At 43.1% G+C, this 23,795-nt stretch overlaps 1 protein-coding gene across 1 annotated transcript in view; it reads left to right on the top strand.

Moving 5' to 3' along the window:
- The window catches only part of PTN (pleiotrophin), a 336,604-nt gene that overhangs the window by 178,236 nt on the left and 134,573 nt on the right, over positions 1-23,795 (top strand). The window contains exons 2-3 of the mRNA XM_085652002.1: positions 5,960-6,060; positions 13,920-14,093. Coding sequence (XP_085508128.1) covers positions 5,961-6,060; positions 13,920-14,093 — 274 coding nt within the window. The 5' untranslated portion in view covers position 5,960. The remainder of the gene's footprint in view (positions 1-5,959; positions 6,061-13,919; positions 14,094-23,795) is intronic.

Genomic DNA, 23,795 nt, shown 5'->3' with positions numbered 1-23,795 from the left:
CACCAGGAGGTTCACATTAATGCTGTGATACCCGGCAGATTTATACTAATGGCTCTGTGTTGGAGTCTATATAATATAATACACATACCTTACTAGGAGGAATTCCTAGTTGGGCAAGGGGCCGAGATGAACTCTATGAGGGAGTACACCCTCCCGTAGGTAAACACTAGATCACTATAAGTACTCCCGTAGTAGACCAGTCAGCAATTATAATCTATCGCTAACTACAACGGACCAGAATGATGGTATGCCCTGTCTGAAGTATATAACACCACCTAAGTGTGGGGAAGGAAGCAAGTCCTTTTGTTATTATATTCCCTCACGCACCCTAGTGGTGTCATGCTTCATCATCGGGACACCCCGACACCTAAAAGTCAGGGTGGGCTCAACCAATATTTCAGGGAGCACTTACTGAGATAATATTTGGCCAGGGGGTTAAAGATTAAAAATCGGTGTCAGACCCCAGTATCCCTTTATTCTTGGGTCTGGCACTGATAGTAAAAACAAAAGAAGTGGGTATCCAGGGATATTATGGTCCTAGGACCCTATTGCCAACATGTTTCTGTCCTTATTGCCCCATGAAGGGTGCACGGACATTCTTCAGGGCGTATACCCCCTGGAAAGTTTAAGAAAGTACAAGGGAAGTTCCCTATACTATTGTGCAATAAGGGCAGATAGCTGCTCCTTAATTCTGTCGTTCTGTTGATAAATTCACTCCATCTGTGAAGAATAGAAGAGAAGACAGACAGCATACATAGCGCGTCAATTCCGTTTTGCAAAGGAACACACCAAATATATGTGCTTATCTCTGTGCTTTCCACATCATCATACGTGAAACCAGAAAATAGAATGTGCGCGTGATTAAGGCATAACCACTCATATAAGTGACACACAACATTGTGGCGTGTAAATGCTTGGGTGGCGGTGATTTACCGCATCCTATTTTCACACATTCATTTGTGCGTAAATATAAGACATCAGTCTTACCAGTCGGGCTCACAACATATAAACACGAGTTTACAAACAAATGTTTAGAAACAAATCCTTCCCTAATTCATTCTTATATGGTAAATACGCATTTCCACTCCAACATATCTCACACAGTGTCGCTTACCCCAGTTAAGGAGAGGAAAACCCTCATGTGGGACCTCTATGCGTAGGGTAGCCCTGTAGTCACACTCTGTGAATCCGTAACACATAAAGATTCAGATAGGTGCATCCCCAACCACGCGATCAAGATTTTTGAAATGAGCGTTCGTATTGAGGAAGTCGAGCCCCACAAGGTGTGTACAAAATATGAAAAAGAAGGAAAATAAAGAAAAGTGGGCAAACGCTGGATCGTAATCACTCCGTATCTCAACAGCATACCTCGTCTACTCATTTCACACATTCAGGTTACTCACGCCACCAAGGGTCCTGCCCCGTATAGACACCTATTTGGTAGTGGTTCCCACAGCTTGGAATCTCTGCCGTTCTTGCTGCCGTGGTTTTAAACTTGTATCCGAGCCTCGATGGATGATCTCGTCTGTTTCCGGGAGTCCGAGGCCACGCCCCCATGCGGAAGTGCGTACTGCGTGTGTACCGCTAAAGGGTATCTGGGACTTGAAGTTTCTTGTAAGGAGTCGTTCTCGTAGTTATGTTAAACTAATTTTCCCACGTTATTTGTTTATCTGCTGATGTTTAAACACAAGGGAAAAACATAGTTGTATACACATATCTCTCTCTGCATCCTCCCTGCTCAGGGCATATGTGTTATGGTATTATTGTCATTATAATTATTCCTGATTATCAGTTATAATGTCGTGGCCACCCAAAGAAAGGGTATGTTCTCAACCCAGGGTCACAATAGTAGGTGTGGATTGGTTCCTCTGTACCACTTCCATGGATATAAACCAAGTTAATTACATTACAGACCCATATGTTTATTATTAATGTGAGGTCTGTGTACAGATTATCATAGTTTGTATCCTCATATACATCTCAGATAAGGGTCACTATAGAGACTACTTGTTCTTGTTAAATTGATTCCATGGGATGTGGTCATTCAGACCGGTCATGTGGGTTTTCAATCTATAGACCCATCTTTGTTCTCGTTCTAAGAGGGTTTTAGACACGTTACCATCCCCTCTGACTTTTTCAATCACGGACCACCATAGGTCGCTGTCTGAGTGTTTTTTCTCTAAATAATGTGCAGTGAGCCTGGTTGCTGATATGGACCTTCTGATCGTACTTCTATGCTCGTTGATGCGTACTTTTATTTTCCTCCCTGTCATCCCTACATACATCAACTGGCATGGGCATTTAATTACATAGATGACTTTATCTGAGTTACAATTGGTATGGGACCTCTGTTCCCATTTGTGGTGCATCCCCAGATCTATTTCCTTGGTGTGTTCCGTAAATGCACACGCCACACAGGCACCACACGGATAGTGACCCATAACTCGTGGTTGATTCCAAAGGGTACTTTGATATATGGTTTTCATTTTTAGTAAATCTGTGTGAATCAATGTGTCTCTTAAACTCCTATTCCTTTTGAAGGAAAACATGGGTTTCTCAAAACTCAGTTTATTCGATGTTAATATCGGCCATTTTTTGTTTATGATTTTCTTAAACTCGTTAGATGATGCATTAAAGGTTGTTACGCAGATAAGAGTATTGTGTTCTGTCTTTTGATGAGTCTCGAGTAGAACTTCCCGTGGGGTATTCTGGGATCGTTTTCTTGCTTTTTCGATGATTCTTTTTGGGTAGGATCTTTCTTCCAATTTCTTAGACAAGACTTGTGCCTCAAGTTTATAATCAGTCAGGTTTGCACAGTTTCTACGTATACGTAGGAACTGGCCCACGGGTAAATTCTCTCTTAATGCTCGTGGGTGGGCGCTGTTAAAATGTAGCAAACTGTTTTTGTCTGTGGGCTTTGTATACAGGGAGCTGACGATGCCATGGTCCTTTGCACTGATAGTGACATCAAGGAATGATACATGGTCTTGATCATGGGTCATCGTGAATTTAAGATGTGGGTTTTGACTGTTAAGCCAGATGTGAAACTGTCCCAGTGTGGTTACGTCTCCTTCCCATATGACAAGAATGTCGTCAATATACCGCCACCATTTCTTTATGTTATTTGAGAATGGGTTAGGGGTCCATATGCATTCATCTTCGAATTGTCCCATATACAAACACGCTATGCTTGGCGCGAATGTACTGCCCATCGAAGTTCCGTGGATTTGTAAATAAAGCTGGTCATCAAATCTGAAGAAATTCTCTTTCAGTGCCAAGCGTAACAAGGTGATGGCCCAACTCACCGGAGCTTCCCAGGTCCAGTCTTCCTTATTCTGAATGGTTTCAATCGTCTTGATGCTCTCCTCTTGTGGGATGCTCGTGTAAAGAGCTTCTACATCTAAACACACTAATATGTTGTTCTCAGGGTTGTATGTCACATCTTGGAGAGTGTTAAGAAGATGTTTAGTATCCTGTATATAGGACCTAATACGTGTGACTAGTGGTCGGAGAAACCAGTCAGTGTATTTGGAAAGGGGTTCTAAAAGAGACCCAATACCAGACACAATAGACAGGGCATACCATCATTCTGGTCCGTTGTAGTTAGCGATAGATTATAATTGCTGACTGGTCTACTACGGGAATACTTATAGTGATCTGTGTTGGAGGCTGCATGAAGTAGGACAGGATGTGAGTGATGATTCACTACCAGGTTGTGTCCTAAGAGGGGTGTTAGTAGCTACCTTGCCTCAATAAGAATGGCAATGGCGTTGTGACCTGCAGACAGTGTCAGGAAGGCTGTTCCACTCGGAGACTCTCGATAAGATTATTCCACCAGAACAACGTCAATAATTCTGGGCTATACACTGAAGGATACAGTTTTGCCATATGGTGGAATGCCAGTAAAGATGTGCTACTGGGGCAATGGGAATAACCCTGTAATGCAGGATGGAATGTCAGTTATGCTGTGCTACACAGAGAATGGATAGAATGCTGCAATGTAAGGTGGAATGTCTGTAATACTGTGCTACATAGAGAATGGATAGAATGCTGTAATGTAAGGTGGAATGTCAGTAATACTGTGCTTCGTAGAGAATGGAAATAGCTACATAGAGAATAGAGATAATGCGATGTAAGGTGGAATGTCAGTTATACTGTGCTACATAGAGAATGGATAGAATGCTGTAATGTAAGGTGGAATGGCGGTAATATTATGCTACATAGAGAATGAAGGGAGATAATGCTGTGACGTAAGGTGGAATGTCAGCAATACTGTGCTACATAGAGAATTGAGATAGCTACATAGAGAATTGAGATAATGCAATGTAAGGTGGAATGTCAGTGATACTGTGCTACATAGAGAATGAAAATGATGCTTTGACGTAAGGTGGAAAAGTCAGTAATACTGTGCTACATAGAGAATGGAGATAATGCAGTGATGTAAGGTGGGATGTCTAATACTGTGCTACATAGAGAATAGAGATAGTGCTGTAAATGTAAGATGGGATGTCTGTAATACTGTGATACATAGAGAATGGAGATAATGCTGTGATGTGTGGTGGAATGTTAGCATAGCTGAACTAGTGGGACAATGGAGATGAAACTGTAATACAAGATGGAGTGCCATTAATGATGCGCTACTGAGGAAATTGAAATAGTACTGTAATATTGCTCTGCTACATAGAAAATTGAGATAATGCTGTGATGCAAGGAGGAATTTCAGTAATGCTGTGCCTCTGAAGGAATTGATATAATGCTGTGATTTAAGATGGAATGTCAGAAATGTTGGACCACATCTAGCAGATACTTAATGGGTTCCCTTAAGGAAATCCAATGTACATAAACGAGAAGGTCTTTAGCATTAAAGTTTCCAAAACCTAATTCATTGTGTGGGTTGATTAGAAAAGTTCTCATCGCTTGCACCGAGGCGGATTGAATAGAAACGTTTCATCACTTAAACCGAGGTGCTCAGAATCCAGTCGAGTCCTATAATGGAGTAGGAGGGAACAAATTCAATTCAAAGCTGGAGCAAAAACATGAGTGGAAATAAGACTTGCTTGTAAAACATTAAATACAGAAGAATTTTATAGGAATAGTCCATGCATGATCCCTAGGGGACGTGCTGAGATAAGTCATTCCAGTATGTTAATGGAGAAAAGGGCACTCTACATTTTTGGAACAATTCTTTGTCCTGTACAAACATGACATTTAAAAACGCCATACAGTAGGTATTCAATCCCTGCTCCAGTGTGCCACATATGCCATCCAAGACCAGGTTTGTGGTCGAACCGTGATGCCTTTCTTATTGGATTGTTTCATGGGATAGTTCATCTGGAAGCAAGCCTTAACTAAAATAAAAATAGAATGGGGTTCGTTGTCCGAAGATCCGCTTTAACGTTCTTATTGATAAGTGTAGGTCAGGGGAAGCACCCATTGAACTCCCCTATGGCCAATCTAGTTATACTATTATACGAAGGCCATGTGCCAACTTACAATTAGGCAGCACTGATGCTGTTAAGTTGCCAAAGAGACACAAGGCTCTACAGATGCCTATTCTCAAGGGATAATGAGGGATGGGGAGTGGATATGGGAGAGTATGGTTGACACCTGCAGTTGCTTTATTTGATCCTGAAATGAAACAGCATGAGGTTACTATTGTTGTTATGAAATGTTGCTGAAAGCAAGCCCACCTTTAGTGGAGGAACTGTGGAAGCTGCATGAAGAGCTAGTGGAATGGCCTCGAATGGGATGACGCAATACATTATTGGAAATTGCAGAGAGGAAATGAACAAGGATTAAGAAAGAAGTGCTGGATTTTACTCAACAGGTGTGGCTAGAAATGAGCCATTTGTTTGATAGGAGCGTTGAGTGAGAGATAGAAATCAGGTATCATACCTGGCTGCCATTTTTGTTTGGTTGGCTGAGTGCTAACATTGTCCATTTTTGTCCCTCATTACAGAATGCAGCTGCAGCATCATCGGCTTCTTGTCGTGAGCCTCTTGGCAACCTTCCTTGTGCTTGCCGTTGTTGGTACAGATGCTGTGAAGAAGGAGAAGCCAGGTAAGGGATTCATGCTCTGTGCCTGTGACCTGTGTCATGGCAAAAAATCCAATAAGGGGAACCAGAGATATGACGTTTTAAAGATTTAAATAGGAATAGCGCCAAGAAGCACAAACTGTCAATGATAGTCCATGGTCACGATAGACCAGGACCTAGGTGCAATTAGATGTGTGATGGAGTGCAGGTTGGATACATCAACCAGGTTTGTTAGGTCAAAGATTTACCAGCTGACTTTTTAGTCCTTTAAGTACCAATCCATCACAGGAGTAAACTTCTAAAGCTCCCCCCAGGACTTAAGGGGAGGCATGTAGGTACTATTAGGGTGCCATTCAGAGGCCAAACACCAAGGTTCTGTCCAGGTCCATTTGCCACTGGTCAGTTTCAGGAAACGGCCTCTTGTAGCTTGTTGTGTTTTTTTCAGCTTTACCAGAAGATCATCAATATGATCCTTGGAGTCCACATCTTTGTCCTGAGTACAAGAGGGAGAGCAGGGCCGCTGTTGTAGGACCTTCTCAGGACTCAGGCAGCATCTTCCATCCTCTTCTAATCTTCCATAGGCATAGGAGTTTTCTACAGTGGGTGCCTGGAATGTGTCCCATTTATGCCTCACAGAAGCTAGCGGGTGGGAAGGACTCCTGGGCAGGCTGTAACTAATGGGGTAAAGGTTCCTTGGGCCAACCATACGCACTTTTAGCATTTTCAAGACGGCGGAAATCTTCGGCCACACTGAACTTGGGATTTGAGGTCTGGGGTGTGTGTGAGGCATGTACTATGGTAATCTATGGTGTTTTCCCACATAAGTTATTGTACCCCCCCATTAAACCCAGAGACAGATGTCTGGTGGAACAAGGCAGGGTTTTGCGACAACCATACATTGGATACACACACACTATTTAGGCATCCTGCTTACCCCCTTTCAAGTGTGTGCCCAGTGTTCTATGTAAACCCCAGCACAACTGTTAAGCAGCATATGACACTACAGCAGGACTTGAAACCTATAATTGGAACCTTCCTTGCTGAGAGGATAAAGTAAGGGCCCTGCCCAGGTTTCAGCTTGTATTTGCCTGCAACAGAGGATGCCCTTTGAAGTGCGCCCCAGTTGTTATACGTAAAACACAAGACAACCTATCAAGCAGGATTTGACATTCAAGCAGGATTTGACACTATAATGTCAAATGGGATGCTCACAGCCCCAGCCTGCATATTCTGTCTGGTTTAGAGGGATCGTATCTGCACAGTATTTGCTCCTAGGAGGCATTTCATACCCGTTCACACTTATTCAGATGCTAATTACTGGCTGACAGAAATGGGAGAACAAATGCAAATAGGCCTCCACAGGCGTTACATGGGGAAAAGGTAACTTTCTAAAGGTACCTTTTTCTTAACATTTATCAAAAATCTAACATCACTATTGAGTTGGATTTTTAATAACAATAGCTGTTCAATTTTTCTTCCGACTGTTTCCTTACTAAAATTAGCAGTACCGAATGTAATAATTTAGCCCACTGTTTTCCTATGGAACAGTCAGCCTTGCTACAGTGAAAATAACTTTTGTGCGTTTTTCTCACTGTAAGGATATGTTTATCATTAAATTCCTACATTTCCTTCTTTTAAATACCAGGCAGTCTGTCCTTCGGGCAACAAGGCCTAAATAGGGATGACATGAATATTTAAAAGGAAGGACACTCACGGAAGACTGCACTGTTTTTCAAAGAAAGGGTAGACATTTTGTCTTTTGGGGAGCGTGTATTGTTGAGCCACATTTTTGGAATTTGAAGCAGGTGCATCCAAACAGTTCTGGGAGCATACTGAAACCTCATCCAAACCTCGATGAAAACAAATCCCTGCATCCGAAACCCTAGAACTGTAATGTTACTTTTGGCCTTGAGCAAGAGTCAAGAATCATTATATGTCTTTGAAGAGTTTCTGCCTTTTGCTAAAGTAAATGTGTTCATTTTGGCTCAAGATTTACTATGAGGTATTCTCCTGGCGTAATTCGGCATAATCTCACACAATCTTACTGTAATTTTACATAAATAAGATACAGCAAATTATGTAAGTTATGTGCACCTCTAATTCTATTTCTCCAACCTCATTCTATGTCCTCAAGTATGCTTTGGCTGTTGGATCTCACTATCCTGTGAGAGTCAAGGGGGAAAGTGGAGTACTTAGTCCTCAGGTTGGAGTACACCAGCATTGTGGACAAAGTACACTCACATCAAAAGACCTCACATTTTTACAGTTGCAGCCCAGTAAGCCTTAACTGAACTGGGACACCAAGAAAAGGCCTTACGTCCTAGATGCACAAAGTCAACTAATTTAATAAACAATATGTTGCTCTTGATGTGGCCTCTTAAGCTCCCTTATGGATAAAAGTACCAATATTGATTTACATGGCCCCAATCTGGTGGGTGGATAGTATCTAGTGCCCATTATGGAAGGAAACATTGAGTCTTTGTAGGTCACTTTCCAATAATACTTGTTCTGAGATCACTTAATACTGCTACACTATAGTCAGCTAAGCGTCTTCTGTTCGCTCGCAACACTGTCTTTCTTTTGCTAGGCAGTGATTTCTCTAAACATCCCATAATACCAATCAGATTGCACTACTTATTATCAGCTGAAGAATCAGTCATCAGTTTAGTCTTCAAGGAAGTATTGAAAGAGCTAACAAGTGGAAATACAACAGTGATCTTCCATGTCTTTGTTTTACAAATATGCAAAGATTGATCTAAGTTGAAACTACCTTTAAGACCATATAGCCAGAAATTCTATACACACCTATCTTTGATTTCACTTCCCGGAACTACCTTTCTTTTGGAAAAACTGGTACTAGGCTAAGAGCACCATGGAGTCTGTAGTTATGATGTTTATGTGGATTAGAAACCTAGAATGCTCAGCATGTTTTATTTTATCTAGGCTGTTGAGTATGTTAGAAATACCAGGACACCCCATTATAAAAATATGAATATTGAATTGGTTGGTCAGACTGTGTATTGGTTGATGAATTTGGAAGACAAATATATGAGAGGAAAACTAATATTTAGCAATAAGACAATTATGGTGTCTATTGTTTTATTATGTTATCATTATTTTGATTGTGTATTGCTATATGATTTTTAAACCAACATGAACCATAGATTCAACAAAAAATGAAAGTATGGACTCATAGATTCATATTTCTACAGGAAGAGTAAATTAAATACATGCAGGACATCTAAGAAATCTTCAGAAACCAAGGAGATAAATCATGTTCCTATTTTTTAGATAAACCACAAAATTAATAAAACAATGTATCTCGACTGCACTCGCTGTATTTATTTGAAACATTATTATATTTTTAGAGCACAAGCTAATAGACATATTTAGGGTCTTTGGGGTCCCAGGAATATCAACATACTTCCTCCACTCTGTGTGGGCTTCCTGTAACCTTGCAAATGAAACTCTGGTTAGCCACTATGATTTGCAAAGCCCTAAAAGGATTAGTGAATCGCTGCTGTATAAGTAAACCCTGCTTACTTGCCCAAAGTGGTTTGGATGCTGTAGTGGCCACGTATCAGTCATGTGACATAATATTAGGAACACAAATATTGCGAAGCAGAAATATCACAAAAAAGAATCCAGGACACAATTATCCACTTTATTAACTTTGTAGGTCAAGTTCGAAAAATTGTCAACAAAATGTAGAGCACCACAAAATTGTCATAACATAGGTAAGCATATCAAACTTTTACTAATATGCACTATATTAACTGCAAATATATCTTTAAATTATAAAACTCAATGAAAAATGTATAACCTGCAAGCATAAAATTAAAATATATCTTTAAATTATAAAACTATATGAAAAATGTATAACCTGCAAGCATAAAATTTAAATATTTGCATCAAAATAATAGCAAAAAATAATAAACCTAATATTTAGAAAATAAAGTTATTTAAGCATAATTAATAACACAATAACAAACAGTAGATATAAAAAATAAAAACAAATGTTTTCAATAACAACCTTAAAAGAAAAAAGAAATTAATAAACACATATTATTACAAAAATTAATAATGGAAATTATTTGGTATGAAACTAACTTTTAAAAGTAAAAATATTAAAACCTAAAAAATAGACTTGAATGGGTCAACTTCACTACTCCCACTCCAATGTAAGCAACATTAGCGCAAGGTTAGGCTTTTGTAGGGTCAAATTTTCCAGTGTAAGCAACATTAGAGAACTTGGTGGACTTTAGAGGTGTTTGATTTACTATTCCCATTTGGAGGTGAGCAACAGTAGGGAAAGTGTTGATCTTTAGAAAGGTTGGAAGAATCAGGTTTACTTTTGCCACTTCAACCTGAGCAACAGTAGGGAAAGTGCTGGACTCTGAAGAGGTCAGACTTACTAGTTCCACTCCAGTGCAAGCAACAGTAGGGAAAATGTAAAATTTGAGATTTGAGATTTATTTTCCTTATCCTAAATTAATACTAAATGAAGTACATATATATATAAAATGAAATATATATATATATATATATGTATATATATTGCCATACACATATGAAAAGTATATATTAGAACATTATATACATATAAAATTATATTTAGAAATATGTTAAAAATGATATCAATTGAACATTTTGAAAAATAGATTTAAAACACTTCCAACTGTAGGACACTAATATTACAAAAACATATCAAACCAAATTAAATTATTGGCAGAAAAATAAACAAAATATGTTATTTTAGAAAATATTAACACTATAATAATTAATTATTATAAAAAATAATCTAACTGATTAAAATCCTTATTATTAAAAGCAAGTAAATAATCAACAGTCAATTATCTAATTAAATAATGAAAAAATTAAAAATTAAAAATTATGACTATATTTTAAATAAATCTATTAAATAAGTAAGAACATTATTTCCATAATTATCAAACTACAATGTGTTAAATATAATTTTATAATCAATTGCAAATTATATACAAAATGTCCCACCCCATTTTCCTGCAAACCCAACAACCCGCCAAAACCAAATTGACATAAAATATACAAAAAACTAAAATATATGACCAATTAAAAAAATGAAAAACACACTAAAAATAATTAAACATCCTTAATATTAAAATATTAACAAGCAAAAACAGAAAAACGAATAAAACTTAACTAAATAATGAAAAATTATATTAATTATCTCTCAAAACACAACCTTTGAATAATTGCTCAAATTGATTTTAATTTTTAAATTGATTATAATGTTTCACTTGAAAGATCAGTGACTGATGCACTGGTATGGGGTTGCTGCATTCTTGAAGATGTTGTGCTGGGACAGTTATACCTTGCAAATGAGCTACATTTGGACCGCTTCTGTCATACTATGTGGGTACATCGCCAAAATATTGTTTAAAAAGCATCATGAGACACAAATATTGTGTCAAAAAATTGTAATGTCAAAAATATTGCAGAACAGAATATAGAAGGTAACAATATCCTTTTAAAAGGCTTTTATGTATGTTTTTAAAAAATTTGTTGTAATACCGCTATGTCCAAGATGGACCTTGGGGAGCCTCGTTTGTGTATCCCCTTTTCATCAGACCAATACTCTCATGTCTTAGAACAGAAAAACAGGAGTTTCCCTCAGGTGCATTCAGGATTGTCGGGATCACTGAGGGAACACATTGCACAAGGCTGTCCAAAAACGGAAAACATCAGGGCGGCACAGCCTCCCAAAGCCGTGGTGGGGACTTCATCCCAACAGCTGTCTTTGCAATGGCATTTCTTTTATTTCACTTGCTGACCCCAATTAAGGCAACTTTCCATCAATTCCCATAGGTAGAAATATACACGAACTCATTTGAGTTTTTCTTCTCCCAGTCACTCTTCTCTCTATGACCGTGGACCACCAGATACTTTGTACTTCATTTTCTGATGGTTCTATGCCAGGTTACTTGTATCATTGTGCTCTAATTCAGGCAGTGCAGATTTTCACATAGATTTGGCCCGCCTCAACTCAAGACTCTTCGTGGTACTGAGCTCCTTCCAGCGGACTCAACAGAGGACTCCTCGCGTCTATGCATGGTTCTGCAAGGTTTAAGTCTAGTAAGCCACGCTTACGTGACTTTGCACACTCCTTTCCAACACCATGGTGAGTGGATAATAACTATGAATACTTCATTGCATGATTGATTTTTAAAAACCCTACAAAGGATAAAACCACTGAAACATGAATATTCTAAGCACTGCACGAAGCTACCGCAGCTCTGCAGCTGGTCAGCGAATCATATAAAAGACTGAAGGTAACAAGCAGGGAGTTCAAACAACTGATATCTCAACGCTCTTGAGGTAAAGGAGCTTTCATCTTCATTGAGAGAATTATGGACAATCACCTGCTAAAGAGACAAGAGTTCTGTTCTTTCCTGCAGCCAAACTTTGATGCAGAATCAATCAATCAATATACTTTATTTGATTTTAAAAATAAAATCATAAAAGTCATACACAGTGTGATACATTCCATTCATGATGACAGCAACGCGAATTACGATTTATCTTGCTTTAAAACACCAGCGAGATACAATGATAATAAAAAAAATAACATACTGTGGGGGTAGTTATGAACTGTAAAAACAATAACGCAGATCTCACTTGATTGAAATTCATGGGCATCAAAAGGAGCTGTATAAATTTAAAGGGCAAATTGCTATACCTTGGGAAAATCATACCTATGTGCAAATCATTGCTGCAGAAACGATTCGGAAGTGTTCAAAGTTATAAACAGTTCTTCAAGCTTCAGTGCCCCGTTCACTCAATTTCATTTTGGTTCCTCCACTTTTCCCCAAGTTTCTTTTTCTCACCTTCCCACCTTCTCACTTTCTACCTTTCTCCGTCCCGCCCCCTTCCTGTGTCTCGTCCCATTCTTCTTTCTCTCCCACTGTTGTTTTCTCTTTCTCACTTTCTTTGTTTTTTTGCGAACTCACTCTTTTACTCTTTTGATGTCTCTTTCTTGCCCGCTCTCATGCTCTTGCTCTTTCTCACTCCCATTCTCACATAATTCGTTTCTCGCCAAATCTCATTTACCTCTCCTCACTTCTGTCTGTTTGTCAGTCTCTTTCTCTTTCAGTTATTCTCGCTCTTCTTTTCTTCCCAGCTGCTGTTTCTCAACATCTCTCTCACCCTCTTGTGTCTTTCTCTCCCGCTCCTTTCGCTCATTTCTATCTTTCCCTCTTTTCCACCTGCACTTTTTTACACTCACTCTCTCTTTTCTCTCTTTCTCATTTTCTGACTCTTCTGTCCCTCTTCCTGCAGAACTCTTCCTAGTTTCTTATCTACTAAGTTGTCTAACATCTGCGCCAATATTCCTATACCTATCTCATACTTCAGCTCATTATTTGAAATCTGTTTATTATCTAACTTTGGCTTTCTACTTTGTGTTTCTCACTCTCTCTGCCTCATACCTTTCCCTCCCACTCTTCCCCTCATCTCTTTATTTTTTCTGCCTGCATTTTCTAACAGTTACTCTTTTTCGCTCACTTTTTCTCCTTTTCTCCCTCCATTTGTCCCTCTTTCAGTAGAACTCTTTGTGAGTTGGAATGCTACATTGGTAAGTAAGTGACCCTCAGATGACCCTGAAGTCTGGTGGAGTTTGATGGGTTAGTGGTGCTGGCTCTGAGTCGACATCAGGGTTATGCGCGGTCAAGCTGAGGGAATCGGGACTGGGGCAAGTAGGTGGCTAGCAGTTTATGTTTTATTGATTCTCACTGATCTCAGCTAACTTATGTTCAGACTCTGTCTCTCTGGCAGTCAATTTGAATTTGTTGTCTTGTTACAAGTCCTGGTAAACGTGATATAAATAAATATTTCTCTTTCTGCAGAGAAGAAAGTAAAGAAAGCAGACTGCGGGGAGTGGCAGTGGAGTGTGTGCGTGGCAACCACTGGTGACTGTGGCCTGGGCACCCGGGAGGGCACTCGGACTGGCAAGGAGTGCAAGCAGACCATGAAGACCCAGAAATGCAAGATCCCCTGTAACTGGAAGAAACAGTTTGGAGGTATGTGGTGGAAACCTAGATGAGGAGTTACAGAGGATAGAGTGGAGAGGAATAACAGGAAAAGGATTGGTGAATCAGACAAAGAGGGGAATGAGGGAAGAGCAGGGTAACATTCACAGAAAGGATACTAGTAAGGGAGGAAGAAGATGTAGGAACACAGAGGCCAAGCTTGAGGGAGGTAGCCAGGGGAAGGGATAGGCTTATCTGCAGGGAAGAAACCCTGGAAACATGGCCAAGTGGATTGGAAAACGACCAGGGAAAGGAGACAACACAAGAATGAGGAGAATTAGGGACAGGCTAGTATGGGACAGAGAGAGTCTGGGAGGAGGAGAGAGGAAGGCCGGCTTTCCACTCGGAGAGCAGTGCTCCCAGTCAAGACCAGCAGGTGTCGCTGTGCCAGTGGTTAGACTTATTGCAAGCATCCTCCCATCACCTCCTGTGTGTCTGACCCCTGTACAAGCAACTGGAACTCACAAAGGAATTGTCAGTGTAAAAAGGAGCAGGGTCAGATTATTTAACACATATACATTAATGATAGAACCCCTACCAAGTGGATAGCATAAGAAAAGAATTCAAAATAACTACATTTCATTGCACCTTCGCACATGCATGTGCACAGTGGTATTCATAAAGCATGAACCTAGCTAGAAGTCAAACGAGTTCTGTACATCACCAAAGCGACACAATTTGAGAATGTGTATAATCATCGTAAAGTGTTCCCCAGCTGAGAAGTCGGCAGCTCTGCCCATTACGCCACATCCTCTCCCCACTTTCATGGGTAGTAGATGCTTCTGTTTTAGGTGGTGCTAACAGGAGACATGGACTGGTGCAAGCTGCCTCCTGACGAGAGCCCCGGCACTTAGTTTTTTGTACAAATTAACCACTGGATCAAGACCCTTATGTCTGAAATAAGTACACTTAAATTGTGAACATCTGACTTTACAGTGGTTTGTGTAGTCTGGAAGATAGTCAAGAAAATACACTCTTCCAGCCCTGTCATCTCTGTGCCAGCCGGCCCCAGTAAGTAAAAGCAGCAGCAGGGTTTGAGAGATGATACCGTAAAAAGAGGAACATGTGTAAACACCCTTAGATAATCGATGAAAACCTGCAGGGGGAGCTCCCTAAAACTGCCACATCTGTTCAGGGCAGGGTGGCCACCTGGGATGGCCACAAATTCTGGGCAGGGAATGTAATAATTCAGGCCAAAGGGCAAGATTCAGAAGAAAATTCAGGACAAAACGTCCATTTTACAGACACATCTGAGGAGGCGAAGCAGTATTGTATAAGTAAATAGTAGCCCAACAGTAGTACAGATCAAAATAGGTTTCTGTTCTTTGTTCTGTATAATAAATAACAAACATCCCAGTACTGTACAAACATTTACATGTAATTGGACTTATTTAAAGATTAAAAACTAGCAGACATGCAACATTCCACCTGCTCATTGATCCTGAATCATAGACTTGAATTAAAGACACCCTTTGTCTACACAACATGTTCAGAAATGTAATAATGTTGCATTCTTAAAAAGCCAGTATGGCAAACTGCTAATTAAAAGAAGCAATTAAAACTGAAAAACTTGATAGAAAAGCTGTAGCAGTCAAGGTTGCACCTTCAACTAACAAACTTTGAAAGAATATTTGTAAACAATTTCCAATTATATAACTAATCTGTGCCTATTGTTTTACAGCTGTTATGTAGCAGATGGCAACAATTCCTCATGTATATTTTTGCATCAGTAATTTTCCACAGTAGAGATATTTTGTGAAAGAACAGAGACAGAGTGCGCCATTTTGTTGTCAAACAGAGAGAGAAAGGGGCAGACAGAGGAACAGAAAGAGAGACACTGCTTTGAGAGACAGAAACACTGCTTTGAGAGACAGAAGCACTGCTTTGTGAGACAGAAACGCTGCTTTGAGAGACAGAAACACTGCTTTGTGAGACAGAAACACTGCTTTGTGAGACAGAAACGCTGCTTTGAGAGACAGAAACACTGCTTTGAGAGACAGAAACACTGCTTTGAGAGACAGAAACACTGCTTTGAGAGACAGAAACACTGCTTTGTGAGACAGAAACACTGCTTTGAGAGACAGAAACACTGCTTTGAGAGACAGAAACACTGCTTTGTGAGACAGAAACACTGCTTTGAGAGACAGAAACACTGCTTTGAGAGACAGAAACGCTGCTTTGTGAGACAGAAACGCTGCTTTGTGAGACAGAAACGCTGCTTTGTGAGACAGAAACGCTGCTTTGAGAGACAGAAACGCTGCTTTGAGAGACAGAAACGCTGCTTTGTGAGACAGAAACGCTGCTTTGAGAGACAGAAACGCTGCTTTGTGAGACAGAAACACTGCTTTGAGAGACAGAAACGCTGCTTTGAGAGACAGAAACACTGCTTTGAGAGACAGAAACACTGCTTTGAGAGACAGAAACGCTGCTTTGAGAGACAGAAACGCAGCTTTGTGAGACAAACACTGCTTTGAGAGACAGAAACGCTGCTTTGTGAGACAGAAACACTGCTTTGAGAGACAGAAACGCTGCTTTGTGAGACAGAAACACTGCTTTGAGAGACAGAAACACTGCTTTGAGAGACAGAAACGCTGCTGCTGCTTTGAGAGACAGAAACGCTGCTTTGTGAGACAGAAACGCTGCTTTGTGAGACAGAAACACTGTTTTGAGAGACAGAAACGCTGCTTTGAGAGACAGAAACGCAGCTTTGTGAGACAGAAACACTGCTTTGAGAGACAGAAACGCTGATTTGTGAGGTGAGACAGAAACACTGCTTTGAGAGACAGAAACGCTGCTTTGAGAGACAGAAACGCTGCTTTGAGAGACAGAAACACTGCTTTGTGAGACAGAAACGCTGCTTTGTGAGACAGAAACGCTGCTTTGAGAGACAGAAACGCTGCTTTGTGAGACAGAAACACTGCTTTGAGAGACAGAAACACTGCTTTGAGAGACAGAAACGCTGCTGCTGCTTTGAGAGACAGAAACGCTGCTTTGTGAGACAGAAACGCTGCTTTGTGAGACAGAAACATTGCTTTGAGAGACAGAAACGCTGCTTTGAGAGACAGAAACGCTGCTTTGTGAGACAGAAACACTGCTTTGAGAGACAGAAACGCTGCTTTGTGAGACAGAAACGCTGCTTTGAGAGACAGAAACGCTGCTTTGAGAGACAGAAACGCTGCTTTGAGAGACAGAAACACTGCTTTGAGAGACAGAAACGCTGCTTTGAGAGACAGAAACGCTGCTTTTAGAAACAGAAACACTGCTTTGTTTACTGGCGTGCTTATCCGTACTGTCATTTCCATCCTGCAACACTCTTATTTTTATTTGTAAATCAAATCTTTTGCTCTTTTCACAGTGTACAGTGCGCTTAAGCCAAAGGTTCAAGGGTTGTCTCTACAAAGCTTTGATATAATCAATTTAAGTGGAAGCCTTCTTTGAAGCATAAACTCTTGCCCATCCCTTTTAACCTTTACCCGTTTCAGAATCTTCGGGCGACACACATGTACTTGTGAGTAAAAATACACATGTATTTTTACCTCTGCGAGTAGGCTCAACATGTCTCCTGGTTGCAGTTTCCTGCTGTCTACTAAACCTGGGTGGAAGGGGATCTGAAGGAAAGGCCAAGCGGCTCATTTCCAAGGATGGGCTGATGGGGGCAGTGCACCAGCTCTCTTTGTCCTTCCACCCTTCACTCCATATTCTTGAAGGTGCCAGGAAGGGACACAGGGAAATAGACACTGCACTTTGCGACACATATGTATTTGTCCAATCACCTTTCATCGCAAAGCAATTATTTGCTTAAAATGTTTAAATCTGACTTTGAATACACTATGTATATATCTATAACATAAATACACATACAAAGTCAGAGTTACACATTATATATATATATGTTATATATATATATATATAGTTCCACAAAACGCTCCTTCCAACAGCTCGGGACCCGAGAAAGGTGGCGCACACCCCGACGGAGCACACCGGTAATCCGATCCAGTCAAATGAACAACATTAACGTGCGCTCTCAGTGAAAAGGGACCACACAGCAATCCAGGATATAACGGGTGTTAGAAATGGGATTTCTGGTTGGCTGAGGCTTGCGCCAAAGCCAGGCAGAAACCACCACTCTAGTCAGGGCTGGGGAGTTACACGCCAAAGATAACCCCTGCTCACCCCCTTGGTAGCTTGGCACGAGCAGTCAGGCTTATCTCTGAGGCGATGTGTAAAGCGTTTGCGCGCGCACCCAGCAACAACACCCAAGGCCCACCACAAAGGAAACTCCACACAAGGTATTATATAAAAATAACCTTTGTATTATACACAACACATTAGATGAAAACACACACTTTACAATGTGCCAACAGGCACTGGCAGAATTTACAAGGGATTATATATACAGGGGACAGGGCCACATGGACCACTGTCAGGAATTAGCACTTTGTAGAAATAGCACTTAGAACGTAGGAATAATATTTTAGAACATAGCACACAATAACATATATAACACACAATCAGTAACTCCTGATAACCAGAAAGCACCACCTACGCAACCCTAACCACCTTAGGAAAATACTGCGCAGGGAATCAGGACCTCACCAGTACCACCTGTACTAGGAGAAAAACAACCACCTAAGTATCACTCTACCTGTAGGGGTCTAAGCACATGAACACATGATGCATAAAATACATTCAGAGGTGTAAAGCAAAGCACATGACGCATAAACACATTCAGAGGTGCAAACACAAGGCACATAACGCATAAAAGCACAACCAACACTAGGAAAGACCTTCCCCTACGCATAGGTACAGCTAGCAATCAACATAGCATAAAGGCATTGCGCAGGCGCAAAAATACATATGTAAACATCAACAGGTACCCTAGGTGAGGGCACGACACAGCAAAACTGTCCCCAGGCCGACCTGGCCTTTCAGGGGCTCAAACGCCCTTCGTCCACAAAGTCAGGGCTGGACTGCGCAGGCTGCGCAAGCCAGGCGCACAATGTACAACCTAAACGTTGCAGCTGCCCACTAAGTGCTGGGCAGCTGGGAAAAGGAGTGTGGGCACCACGGTGCCCTTTAACACATATGCCGCACTTGGAGCCTCTCTGGGCTCTGCAAAAACAATGCCCCCAAACGTTGGAGCCTGTTAGGGCTCTGAAATATACAATGCGTGCCCTTGTTGGAGCCTCTCGGGCTCGGGAACACTGCCTTCGGGGGAGTCCCTCGCGGGGGACTCTCTAATTATGCAGCTGCCCCCCTGAGCCTTGCAGGCTCAGGAATAGCTGGGGGGCGCGTTGGAGCCTCGCAGGCTCTTTGACCAGCGTGGGGCAACGTTGGAGCGGCCCGCTGCCTTCCGGGGCCGCTCTTTCCTGCCAAACTAATGCCCCCTTTATGTGGGAGCGCACTCGCGCTCTGGGCCCATCAACACTGTCCCGTCGGAGCCTCACAGGCTCAAGCACCACTGCCCTCACTCACCGGCATCCTGGCGGAGGCGGCGCTAGCGTCTCCGAAGGCGGCGGGGCTCTCCTCTTCCTCCTGAGAGCCCCGCTCGGGCAGCCAGGACCTCAGGGACCCTTCGCTTCTCGGGCGAGGGCACCGGGGCGCAGAGTCGGCTCCTACCTGCTCCGGGGGCCAAACAAACCGTCGCGAGTCCACGAAGGGAGGCGGGGTAGGCTCCCGCCCTCCTACTTCCTGTTGTCCCGGAGTCCCGCCCCCGGCCTGCCTGACTTCCTTCGAGCCCGGCCGCGGCGGTGACTTCTCTCGGCAATAAGAGGGGTAGGCTCCCTCGCGATATGAAATATACGACGGGGTGGGCACCCGCCGTGAAATTAAGACAAACAAGCGGGGTGGGCACCCGCCAACGACCACGGCAATGTCCCTGGCAGGGTGGGCACCTGCCAGGGGACTTCAGAATCTGTACAGACGGGGCAAACGCCGGGTGGGCACCGGCTTTCAGAAATAAAGCGCTCTGAGCGCTAAAAGGCAAATAAAAGCGCTTCCAGGCGCTTGAGGCACACAAATAAAGCACTCCCAGCGCTTAGGCAAATCCAAACGCTGTGGGGGAAAGAAAAGCGCTTCCAGGCGCTTAGGGATGCAAATAAAGCGCTCCCAGCGCTTTAAGAAGGATAACAACAAAGTCCAGCAAAGGTCTCCCCTGCACACAGCAAGGCAGGGGTGGGGGCAAGGCTGGACCCAGAGCCAGCTCACTGGGCCTCCAGGCAGGGAGGTAGTCCAAGTGGCGGTCCTCTGGTCCAGCGGCAGCAGCAGCAGCCCCCCTCAGGTAAGATCCTGGCAGAGAACAGTTTCTGTGGGGACACAGCCCCATTTTTATACAGCAAACCCCTTTGTTCTGGGTTCAGGGTGAGGGGGAAAACCAGTCGCAGCTGGTTGGGGAGCACCCTTGATGTGCTCAGCCCCTCACTCTATTCATTGGCAGTGCTAGGGTCGTCAGTCGCACCGCAGGGGGCGGGGCCAGCATTGTGTGTGGAAAACCTTGTCCTATTCAGGACCCAGGTGTACTCCTCCCACCCATCTAGCTGCTGATCTCCCCATTCACCACTGGGTGACTCATCCTGACTCTGGGGAATCCCTAGCCCGTCACATGACATGACCAGCCAATCACGCGACAGACACACTGCACACAGAAGTGCCCACTTCTAGAAGTGGCACTTCCACACTAGGTACATGCACGCCGCACACATCATCGCGCAGCATTCACTCCCACGAGTCCACACATACCAAACTCGGGCCTGCACACCCCACGCATCAGGAACTACTAGGGACACATACATTCCCCATGCATTCCTATGGGAGGGCAGGCCTATCTCACCACATGCACTCAGAGCGCGCACGCACTTTACCCTGGGACACAGGGAAAGTGCGCAGAAACCAAAAATCACCACACCAAGTCACCAATAAAAAGCAAAAAGTTCAGGGGTGAACCTGCCAGAAGGGCCAAGTCCAACAACGGGTGTTTAATCACAACGCGTTTCAGCCTACATCGAAGCCTTGTTCACGAACAAGGCTTCGATGTAGGCTGAAACGTGTTGTGATTAAACACCAGTTATATCCTGGATTGCTGTGTGGTCCCTTTTGACTGAGAGCGCACGTTAATGTTGTTCATTTGACTGTATATATATATATTGTGGGAGCCGGCCTCGTGGCGTGGTCCTGTTTCCCCGCGCTAAGCCGCACGAGGTCCCATGCACATCGGGGCTCCTCCATTTTGGATTATACGTCACTCCACGTGACCACCTGCATGACCCTGCTCTACCCGGCCTCGGTCCCAGCGAGGCCCGACATCGAGACGCCAACCCCTGGCCCGGGGGATACCACGTGAGCCCTTCCCACTCCCGGCGGAGGGCAGTATCGATGGGACCCCCAACCGTCCTTCCACACCTAGGCGTGATCGCCCCACAGCTCTCTGGGGCCTGGCGCCTCTCCTGCTGGGCGTCTGGCCGCTCCCTACCCGGCCTCTCCGCCCTCTCCGGGCGCAAGGGTCCGGACATCAAAGGGTTCCCGTCCTATATCTGGGGCGACCCGACAACAGGACAGCAGTTGTATCCTGGAGTCAAGAGCCCTGCTGATCGGATCGCGGCTGACCCTACGGAAGAAGACTCACCCTGAACCCCCCACTTGAGCCCTGCTGACGACGTTGCGGCTCCACCGTGCTTAAAGACCTTCACGAACCTTTGGGGCCCTGCTGACGCTGTCGCGGCCCGACCTTGTTGAACATTACCATCAGAGCCCAGCTGACCTCGTCGCGGCTCGACCGAAACGGACCTACCACCGGAGCCCTGCTGACTGTGTCGCGGCTCGACCTAAGCGGAACTGCCACCCGAGCCCTGCAGACGCCGTCGCGGCTCCCCACGTCCGAGCCGCTCTGAGATCAGCACTCAAGGTCTGGCGCAGAGCCCTCCAGTACCTGGTTGGTACTAAGACTGTCCCGCTACCCTATCCTTCTAACGGACATTGAGACTCTGATAGGATCCCTCGATCCCCCTGTAAATATTGAAAGTATTACTGCTGATAAAGAACCAAGTCACGCAACTGCTATTGAGTCCTGTGTGGTGGTGTTACTGGGCCTAGTACGATCATAGGAGAAAGACCTCCCTGAGGGGGCTTCTCAGCGCCGCTCGGCTATAACTTTGCGGTCGGAAGGTGCCCCGGAATAGTCTCCCCGACTACCCGGTGGGCCTCCCTCCAACATATATGTATATATCTTTGTGGGTGATCCCCATCAGTTTTATCCATTGTCCAGTGTGTGTCCCTACACTAAGTCTTACTTCTAGAGTTGCCACTGCCGCCCTTCAATATTTTCATATTTTCAGAAATTGCAGAAGTAGATTATGAGACCTTTTCTTTAGTGTCTGAGAAAATGGGTGCTTGCTGGGCATTATCTGTAGTGGATGTTGTTGTTTCCCGTTAATGATGGAGACCTTTAAACTATTTAATTCAATTTGGATGATGGAGTGACTCACTTTGAAAACTTGTCTCACCAAAGGTGTCCATTGCGGGCAGTCAAGGCCTACTCCAGGCATACTGTCCATACTTACCCTCATTGTGAAGGACATGCAGTTTATTATCAATATTAGTACAATTAAACAATTATTTCACTGTCCTGGCGTCTGCAGCAATTGGGCCTGTTTCACTGATTCATCTCAATGACAATGGCGCTTCCTAACCTGCCTTCAGCCATGTTGACTAACATACCCTTCCCACAATGTTATCTTCTTCCTGGAATGTCTTGTATTAGCGATATGTTTTGTTCCTTTTAAGAGTGTACAGCGCCTTGAAGCCAGTAGTCCAACTGTGCGCTATGTATAAAGCTCAAATGAATTCATTTGAGTGTAAATCTGCTTCAATCGCATACCCTTGTGTCTCCCTGTTAACATGACCCCACCGCAGCATCTCTCTGTGACCCCACCCTTTCTTTTCGCGCACTAAATTGAAACTACAGTAATAATAATACTTGTGGCCAATTCGCTTTTGACTAAGCACCATCTCACCCCAGCTGCAGGCCATAAAGCTTCAAGAGGTTGCATCACATGGGTGCTGCTTGTTATACATTTGATTTATTTACCCATTTATTACTGGGCGCTCATCTTAATGTCAGCCATCGCTGTCCAGGTGGCAGGCCAATATTTACAAGCCTTATAGAAAAAACGTTTAAGATCATAGGGGCATATCATCAAGGACTGGCGATAATTATCGATAAGCGCACTTAGCGCTAGGATAATTATCGCCAGGTAACGTGGAATTTTATCACTGAGATAGCGCGCTCTTAGCAACACTTATCTCAAAAGCGATAAAATTCCAAGCACTAACTGCCAAATGTGAGATTATCGCTGGAAATCCAGTGATAATCTCACAAAGTTTGGCGATAGCTTGATGATAGGGCAAGGCATACTTAGCCATGATATCCACCTTACATAGGATATCATGGCTAAGTCAGTCCTGAAGCAGGCGTAAGGAAAGTAGCGATAACAGAGGTTATCTACTTTGCTTGTCGCTCTGCAGGTTAGCATGCCCATTGATAATTGGAGAAACATTTCTCCAGTTATGTCAGGGCAGGAAAGCCCACTTTGCATCTCATTAGAGATGCAAAGCTGGGCATTCAGTAAACAGGTGATAATGCAAGGATTCACACAATGATTAGGCGATAAATTTATCACCGCTTTTCGTCCGAAAACG

Source organism: Triturus cristatus, chromosome 4_1, assembly GCF_964204655.1.
Source record: "Triturus cristatus chromosome 4_1, aTriCri1.1, whole genome shotgun sequence".
Lineage (NCBI taxonomy): Eukaryota > Metazoa > Chordata > Amphibia > Caudata > Salamandridae > Triturus > Triturus cristatus.
Note: the sequence above shows the minus strand (reverse complement) of the source record. Positions and strands in the feature narration are given on the sequence as shown.